This window comes from Helianthus annuus, chromosome 12 (genome assembly GCF_002127325.2).
Source record: "Helianthus annuus cultivar XRQ/B chromosome 12, HanXRQr2.0-SUNRISE, whole genome shotgun sequence".
Classification (NCBI taxonomy): Eukaryota; Viridiplantae; Streptophyta; class Magnoliopsida; order Asterales; family Asteraceae; genus Helianthus; species Helianthus annuus.
In genome coordinates, this window is record NC_035444.2 from 63933142 (window position 1) to 63942972 (window position 9831).

At 38.9% G+C, this 9831-nt stretch overlaps 1 protein-coding gene across 1 annotated transcript; it reads left to right on the forward strand.

The window, feature by feature from the left end:
* Positions 1-573: 573 nt before the first annotated feature.
* LOC110892998 lies at positions 574-6357 on the forward strand. Its single transcript, XM_022140123.1, has 5 exons — positions 574-855; positions 5293-5504; positions 5600-5915; positions 6019-6096; positions 6190-6357. The coding sequence occupies exons 1-5, from the start codon at positions 574-576 to the stop codon at positions 6355-6357; spliced, it is 1056 nt and encodes a 351-aa protein (XP_021995815.1).
* Positions 6358-9831: the final 3474 nt, after the last annotated feature.

Sequence of the window (9831 nt, forward strand, 5' to 3'; positions counted from 1 at the left end):
GATTATGTAACCCTACAAGTATTATACAAGGTTATGTCAAGAAATCATCTAGGGTTTGATCCTAAACCTCATAACCCTTCTAATTTCAGCCATGCATCAACAATCAAGTTGAATCTCTTGTTTTTCACACTTAATCTAGAATTCAAAAAGTAGCAAAAACACCAAATTTCTACATACCTGTTGATCACTATGATTAGGTGATCGTTAATTCGTGTTTAGAACTTGATTTGAAGCAGATTTGCAGCCTTAATTTATGAATTTTGTGAAGATTCTAGGGTTTGAGGGATGGGGGTCGCCCCTTTCTTGCTCCTGATCGACCAGACACACCAAGAATGGTGTGTTTGGTGAGTTTTGTCACAATTCAGCATTTAACTTTCCTCTTTGGCAAGTTTAGCCCCTCAATTTTGTTTTATTCTTAAGTTTGTGTGTCTTAACCCTATTGTGCATTATTTCAAGACTTGAACTTAACTAGGTTAAGTTCCTAGTTTGTAAATTCTTGTTTATTAACTCTTTGAATTTTCCAATTTAAGGATTTATATTTTCGGGGTGTTACAGAAAACAAGCCCTACAAAAATGAGCATACAACTCGCCGATAGATCCATTAAATACCCACAAGGTGTCGCCGAAAATCTATTGGTAAAAGTTGGAGACTTTGTCTTCCCGGCCAATTTTGTCATACTAGATATGGAGGAAGATACCGAAGTACCACTCATCTTAGGAAGACCATTCCTGGCCACGGCCCACGCAATGGTAGACATGAATGGAGGGACACTAACATTGAGGGTTGGGGACAAGGAGATGAAGTTTGGGGTTGGGAAAAGAGTAGAAGATGACGACCCGATCACCTACATGAAAGTCATAGACTCAAGTTTGGATGATGCTCTCTGACGGTGCAACATGGGATGCAAACCATCCCACTTGGGTAACATATGACTGGCTTTGGGTCTAGCCAAGGACCCTTATAAACGTGGCACACCACGGAGGCATTCCGCAAAACTATCCTTAGTTTAGTTTAGATTAACTTTTATGCTTTCTAGTTTAGTTTTAATTTTCAAGAATAAAACACACTCAGGATGATGGAGGTTACTAAGGGAAACTTAAACCCACACCCCATGCACAAAAACAAAGCCACCCGATGATTTTTCTTCATTACAGCAAGTTCAGCAAGGGGCCGTGCTCAGCCCAACAAGCCTCATGCACAATGATCTGCAGAAAATGCCCAGTTTAGGTAATTAGACACGGGGTCATGTTCACTGAACACACCCCCGTGACCAGCCTTCTGTTAATTATGATACTGGCAATCTGAACACAGGGTCGTGCCCGGATCAACACGGGCCCATGTCCAGACGCCCAGTAACATAAATTTTTGTTTTTAAACGCCTTTTAACACATTCAATCAACCTAAAAACTTATTTTTGGGACACATTAAGGACAATGTGTAATTTAAGTGTGGGGGGGATGCTAAAACCTTGAATTTTGCAAGTCCTAATAACAAGCCTTACACAAAACTCTATTGGAACCGCTAATCACCCCAAATTTTTTAAAAACTTTTCATTTTTTTTTACTTGTCTTGGTTTAATTTGGGAATAACAAGTTCTAAAAAGGTTATATTTTTACAAATTTACAACCGATAGCGTCGTGATAAAAAGAACCAACATAAGAAAATTATGAAACGGCATGACAAATCTAGTTAAAATTTGATTATATATACTTGACCACATTAAAAACCCATTCCCACAAAAAGTGAGTTTTGAGCCTTTATTGAGCATACAAATACACATCTTTAAATTAAATGCTCATTTTTCGTTTCTTGTGTGAATAGCCGCTTGGTTTCTCACGACTCTAGAACTTGCCATGACGATACATTCCCGGTCCTTACCAACTTAAACCCAAGTAAGTAAATGATGGAGGCATTAGGACTAACCCTTTTTCTTTTCAACACAATTATTTTTCATTTTTTTTACCACCTAATCAAAATTCCGCTAGTTAACCCCTTTGAGCCTAAACCTTTTCGTTTCTAAACTCACAAAACAAACACCCTTTACCCACCCAAACCCTTTTTATTTTTAACCCTTTTATTTTAGTAAAAAGCTCGGTTTTCATGTGACATTCCTTATAAAAAAAATATGAAGTATAGCAATAAACAAACAAGTTCCTCAAAAGAAACTTTGTTTGAAAATGCTTCGTTTGAATAAAAAGTCACAAAAACAAAAAGTTTTACGACGACCGACGATTTTTACACCTTTCGCCCTTTTTAATAACCACTAACCCAAAACCACCTACCTTTAACCCAAGCCTAACCCTTCCCCAAGTCCTCTTGATATTTACAAAGGTGTATAGTTAAAAAGGAGGGGGATTGATTGCTTGGCAAGCATATGGTAGAAGTAAGTTCCATGCCGGTCTCGAGTGTTTCACAAAATACATCTTCGGCCGAGTGTTGAGTGATCTCCCGTGAGGTATGTGAACTTGTATATAAATGGAATTTTAAAGAGGCATATTATGCCCAAATAAGTAATTTCTCTTATGAAACATTCTAAATAAATCATAACGAATAGGATTGTAAATAACATAAAAATAAAGCCTAATAAAGATCTTGGATTCCCGATACTCAAGACAAGCCCAAAACTTCTCTTCTACCCATTCCATTTGGGAGTGTAAGCCACATTATAAAGAGTTTTGCTTGAGGACAAGCAAAGATTCAAGTGTGGGGGTATTTGATGTGTGTAATATGCAACATATAAATTACATCAAATGAGGCATAAAACTAATCCTTTTTTAGTACTAATGTTGGAAAAAGGGTGCTTTTGTCTTCGTTTTGTATTTTCAGGATTAAATGAGAGTAAATGAACAAAAGGAGCAAATATGCAGCAAAATCTAACATAATTACAAGAAAAGGGATAAACGTGGCATGCCCGGCCCCTCGACAGCATCCTCCCAAGCAAAAACAAGTGAACAGAAGGCTGACCACGGCCCCGTGCCCAGCGGACACGGGGGCGTGGCCAGATGTCTGCAGAAAGGACAAAGCTATAGAAGCTTCTATCCCCAACACAGGGGCGTGCCCAGCTCAACACGACCGTGGTCAACGCTAAGATTCGCAAAATCCAAGCAAATCTTGATAGTACAGATACGCTTCTGCACACGGGGTCGTGCCCAGCGGACACGGGGGCGTGTGGAGCTAATGCAGACAAATTGCAATTAATGAAGAAAGAGAAAGTGGATGGACACGGGGCCGTGTCCGGGCTTCTGTGCAGGCTAAAAATAGAGGTGCTTGGTTCACTTCAAAGGCATCCCTTGGCAAACCACCTCTCTCACACTTCACCCGCACTCCACCACCACTACAACCAACATCCACCACCATCATCCATCATCCATCATAGAGTGTGTGTAGTAGTCTCGGGATCCAAGATTGATAGTAAGAGTTCTTGACAATCAAAGGCCATGTTTACCTAAGTCTCTTACATCACTTGGTGAAGACAAGCATTTAGTGTAATACTTTTGATTTTTAATCTTTTCGCACTTTTTATTTGGTTTTTATTAATGACTTTAATAACTAGTTTCTTATGTTGAAGGTGAAACTTACTTATCATTTGTCTGTGGCGTCTTTGCATTATTTTACTGTCTATATAAAATAAAAGATTTTCACCATTCATATCTCTACGGTCTATATAGAGATATGTTGGCTACCTGGTCGGGGGTTAAGGGAATGGTTTGGTAAGGTTCTTGCCTTGTTCACTGTATAGATCCTGCAAGGACCTGGGTCAAGCTTACTAGGACCTCCTTCAATACCCACTGGTATTGGATGGCGGGGGTGCGAATGGCTTGATCCCCTCATATGTAAACTACTATTAATACATTAACCCGACTACTTGGGATTGTATCCCTGCTGACTTAAACCACTTAGCCGAGGGTAACGTCACCTTCAAAAGAGGGGCCTACCACATTACGCATTAATAACTTAATTAATTATCTTTCAATATTCCGACCCTTTAGGATTGTATCCTTACTGACTCAAACTACTGGGTTGAGGGCAACGCCATCTTCAAAAGAGGGGCCTACTACTATAACTAAGATAATCTCTTAAAAAGTGCAAAAGTGCGGAAATCATCAAAGGTTACACTAAAGGCGAGTCGGATCCAAGTGATCCATCTTGTCTATCTGTTTTTATTTTTATTTTATTTTTCAACATTTTTAGTTTTTATTTTCATATTTAAAACCTTTTTCTAAATTTTTTATTTGATTAGACATTGAGGATAAACTGGTACTAAAAGCTCTTGTGTCCTTGGACGACCTCGATATCTTACCAACACTATACTATCCTCACGATGGGTGCACTTGCCCATATGTGTGTTTAGTATTAGTAAAATATCGTGATTTATAAATTTAAAACTTGACTGAAGTGTTAAAAAGGGCTTAAAATATACATAAAAATATATTCACACCGACACACATCATTAATTCATTAACATAACCCGTTTTAATCTGTTTTGTTTGATATATAAACTTTTGGGGGTTAATACGAACGTGTCTTGGATATCCTCGGGCTCATTTAAATGCAAATGGCCACGACCTAAGCACGGGATGTAGGCATACACCTGTCAGTTGCAATATGGTTTCTTTTCCCCAAAAAGGGAATTAAGATTTAAGATATACCCACTTGTTGAGGATAACTCACCGTGGGATTATATTAGTGGTGTGTCTATTAATCATGTCTCGGCTTCTATCCTGGGCCCTGAACGTACGACAAGCATGTAAATCTGTATACAAGATTATTTTTATATAATTTTCCCAAGTTATAAAAGATTTTATGCCTTGTGCATCCAAACCAATTTTATAAACACTTTTCAAATGAGTCGGTTAATTGTATTTACCAGTGTAAACTGACGTATTTTCAAAAGACTAAGTGACCGGTACTACTCGTAATTGGCTGGAAGCTTCTGAGCGTTAAGTAGAGGATCTTGCAAGTCCGTAATGCCTTATGTCTGTTGAACATGCTGTGTATTTGATTTAGATCCGCCTATGGGTTTAATATTACAAACTCGTATGTAATTATCATTTCAGTATTTTCTGACAATTGGGTTTGTAATAATATTTTATATTCCACCGGGCTGAGCTGGAAATATCGAGGTGTGACAAGAAACATGTTGATGAGATTAGTGAGATAGAAAAGGTTTCACATCTTTTTATATAGTTTGGTTTATCACCTGCATGTTTGTCAAAGTAGAGATTACAAGTTGATATATTGTTTTTACAGGAAATGTCTAGAGATTACAAGTTGATATATTGTTTTTACAGGAAATGTCTTGTGTTGTGGTTGCGACAATTAAGATTGTGCAAGAAGAGTATGGTTGGTTTTATCCTGCCTGTCGTAAGTGTTTCAAGAAGGTGATGGGTAAAAGTGAATACTTGCAGAATGTTGAAAATGTTTCGGATGATATTGTTCAATTGCCTGCGACTTCTTTGGTTTGTCCCAAATGTCGTAGTGAATGTACATCCATCTCCACAAAGTAAGCAATGATGATTATTTAACGTTATATAACATTTTAAGACTGACATTTGAATATAGTTTTGCAGTTTACTTAGTCATTTGTATATATTTCAGGTTCAAGGTGCAAGTCCGGGTGCAGGATGAGAGTGGTAGTGTTTCTTTTGTTATGTTTGATAGAGATGTTCAGAAGCTTCTTGGATTAGCGGCGAGTGACATAAGAGAGAGGCAGGTGAAGGCCAATGATACTGGATGTTTCCCTCATGAGATATTTCGATTGGTTGATAAGAAGGTTGCTTTTAAGATTGATGTTTCAGAGTTTAATCTTAAAAATGACTATCGTGTTTATACCGTGCAAAAAACATGTGATGATCCAGTAATAATTGCTGAGTTGGCTGGTGGAGATGGTAATGGTGATGAAAATACTGATGAGGTAGCATATAAAATTACTTTTTCAATCTATTTATTTTTCTTTTGAGTTTCAAAGACTGGATTCTGCACTTTTTTATATGATATCATATATTATGATCCTTTAGGTTACTCAAGAGGTAGCTGAAGTTAAAGATGTTAACCTTTCAGAATCTTCCCAGGTGTCTGCTGAACGAACTTCAAGAGTGAGTATTTATTTTTGCAAGTATGTTTAGTATGTTTAAAAAGAGTTCATTATTTTATTAAATGAGATTAGTTGTTTTGGGATCTGTTGCAAGGATGTTGTCTCTGTTACGGCTGACTCTTCAGCCGTTGAAGTTGAAAATGATTCTAGATCAACTCCCAATGGAAATCGGATAGCTCAAGATGCTGATGTTGTCAACGTTGGTGAGCTATCCACTAATGTGAGAAGAACCCGGAAGAAGTTGTCTAAGGTTAACAATTAGATGCTTATGAAAAAACAATTCTTATGAGAGATAAGTAGAAACCACTTATGTCACACCCCGATATTTCCACGTATTACCGGTGGGCCCGGTGGGGAGTATCATGATGTAGTTGATATCATCATAGTCAAACAACACAATTTAAATGCACAGCGGAAGCAAAAGATAAATATATTACAATCCGATATAAAGTAATATCCAAGTAATACAAATGGAATGTAAAGGATCCACAGGCGGATCTTAAAACAGAAAGATAATATTGTTCAACAGACTTTAGGCATCTAGAACTTGCAAGATTCCCTATTGACGCCCTGAGCTCCCAGCCAATTACGTATAGTACCTGTCACTTAATCTTTTTGGGAAAATACGTCAGTTTACACTGGTAAATACAACTTAACTGACTCATTTTGAAAATGTTTTAGAAAATTTATTTGAATGCATATGGCACAAAACTTTTATAACTTGGGACAATTATATAAAAATAATCTTGTATACAGATTTACATGTTCGTTATACATTTAGGGCCCGATGTAGAAACCGAGTCAAGATTAACAGACACGCCACAAGTATAGGCCCACAAGAGAGTGAGATACCGTTTCCCTTATGCAACTGTCAGGTGTACGCCTACACCCCGTGCATAAGACATGGCCATTTTTATTATACAATGATGCCAAGGATATCCGGGACATGGTCATTAACCTCTAAAGGCCTTTATTTCAAACAAGACAGATTAAAGCGGGTTACCTCAATAATTTAATCACAATACGATCAAACATTCAATACCCGACCAAGCGGTATTATTGTCACACCCCCAAAATCCACCTGCGGATAACACCCGCTTCGGGGGCGTGACTGACCAGGATCCAGCCACCAATTATACTGAATACTTAAGTTGATAACAAAAGTAATACTTACTAATCATAAGCTTAGCAAATATTAAGTTCAGAGTTTAAAGTTTTAAGTTCAAAACAGTAACAAGTAGCGGAAGCTTAAGTAAAGAAGTTTAAACAAAGTTCATGTTTCAAAATAAGGTCACACCCAACACAAGGGTGAACAGACACTACTCGTTCCCAAGCTGCAAGCTCCTTCGTCACTGGTTACCTGCAAAGCATGCAGTAAGGGGTCAACAATGATGCTGAGTGAGTTCACTAGTTGTCCAGTTTTAATTACCAAAAACTTGTTTCACCGGTTAATTTATCCGTTTATACATGCCCTGGGGAGCTACCCCAAAAAGTTAGCGACTAAACTGTTTTTCCAATACCGAACACTAGGTAACCGTTGCGTATCCGCAGGATGCCCCGATGTCAATGTTCTATCATCATTGACGGATTTCTGAGTACATTAGTTCACGACCGATCCCAAACCAGGGCACGGTGTGAGGCTGGTAAACACCTAAATAGCGCTATCAACTAATAACCCGTTCGCCTGACCCCGGCGACTAATCGGTATTTGTAGTAGGGACTTGAGTGATAGAGTTTCGTTTAGTGCCGTTAGTTGCAATCCGTATAAACAGTAATTAACCAAAAGGTTTCCCAATACCAGGGAAGGAAAAGTAAGTTTTGTTCCCAATAACTAGGGAAGGTATGTAAATGGTATCCCCTTTTACCAGGGGAGAGAGAGTTGTTAGTCTCGTGTCCCAAACCACCGGGACGCATGCTTTTAAGTTGTGAACTCACCTTGGGTTGCTCGGTAGGTTTAGGTTACTTGTCAATCACGTTGGTCACCACGTCCTAACATGGTTACCGGTATAGGTCAGGTTCGGTGTACAAGCAATCACGTAAAAACTTACACATAACTAACACGTATCAAGCATATAAGTAAACAGTGGGTTACTGGGCCGGCCTAAATAATTAAGCAGTCAACAGCAACACATAATCCAGTCAACAGATAGCCCAAGTTAAACACATATGGGCCCAGTAACCAAAATGAACAGCCCACTCGCAACCAGCTGGTCTCGAGTCGTAACCAGGCGGTTTCGGCTTGTCACGTTATGGTTGCGAGTCGTAACCGTGGTCTCGAGTCATCACGCTGTGGTTGCGAGTCGCAACCGACGTAGTCTCGAGTCGCAATCGTGTGATTTCGAGTAGTCATGCAGTGGTTGCGAGTCGCAACTACGTGGTCTCGAGTTGTCATGCCTTGGTTGCGAGTCGCAACGGCGCAGTTGCGAGTCGGAATGCTGTCATTTTCATGTACACGTGATGATGCAGATATGACAGTCCAAATTGTACATATGAAATCAGACCCAGATTAGGAAACTACCAATAAGGTTTCTACAAACACTTTTCCTAATCTGCCTATAATAAAATTTGGATCAAACTTTGCCATTTTAAATCTTCAAACCATCTTCAACTAGTTCATCAAATGTTCATAGTTTCTAGGGTTTTCATGCCAACATAATCACACATTTATGAACCGAAAATCACATATTTTCGACAAGATCATGATGCAAAACAAGAAAACATACATTATATAGCCGAAATCTTATGTTTAATCATCATCATTTTTGCAAGAAATAAAGAAGCATGGTATGGTTAGCCATTATCATTCTTAGATCATTATTTGTTAGCCATTTAAACATGTTATCAAGCTTTGTACACAAGGGTTTTCACATATAGTCAAGTTTCACAAATCATCCTAAAAGTCATACAAAAACTACTAACCAAGCATTTCTTAGTTCATACAACATACATACATCTTAAACTCAAAAGATAACACTAACCGGTTATGAAAGGAGGAGCCGAAAACAAAGAAAAGGAACCGAGAAGATGGAATGTCCGAGTGATGAAGAGCTTGTCCGAGATCCTTGAGCTTGAACCGAAAATTGGAGGAGATGGTAATGTTGTTTGAGGGTTTTCTTAGTTGAGAGAAAATAAGGAGTGTATGTGTTGGTGTGTTGTGTAAAATGAAGGAAAGAAGGAAAGTGGGGATTTATATACAAGCATCAAATAGGCTAAGGGTGGTTTCGGCCCAAACCGGTTACGGCCCAAGAGCCCACTCGAGACCGAGTGGCCCACTCGCAACCGCCCGGTTGCGAGTCATGGTCTCGACTCACATACAATTATATATAATACGTACATTCAACACACATTAAGCAAATAAAGATCACGTTTCCATTTAATAATATTTATACATACACTAAATATTACAAGGTGTTTGTTCGGAAAAACCTAGAGTGTCACATTATCCCCAAGTTTTAAGAACTTTCATCCCGAAAGTTGAAGCAGCCACTGCCAAGCTAGCGTGTTTCAACGGGGTGTCACATCATCCCCCCGTTAGTTTGGAATTTCGTCCCGAAATTCAGTTGTAGCTTCAGTGCTGGGGTTTCCGTTTGGGAACAGCTGGGGATACTTGGACTTCATCTGGTCTTCCCGCTCCCAGGTAAACTCTGGGCCGCGTCGTGAGTTCCAACGAACTCGCACGAGAGGTATCTGGCTACGTTTGAGGGTTTTGATCTCTCGATCCATGATCTCAATCGGT

Excerpts from the sequence above, each read along its gene's own strand:
- LOC110892998 (XM_022140123.1), top strand. The coding sequence starts at position 574 with ATGAGCATACAACTCGCCGATAGATCCATTAAATACCCACAAGGTGTC. Across the intron at positions 856-5,292 it reads ACCCGATCACCTACATGAAA|GAAATGTCTTGTGTTGTGGT; the intron begins GTCATAGACTCA and ends TTGTTTTTACAG. Across the intron at positions 5,505-5,599 it reads TGTACATCCATCTCCACAAA|GTTCAAGGTGCAAGTCCGGG; the intron begins GTAAGCAATGAT and ends TATATATTTCAG.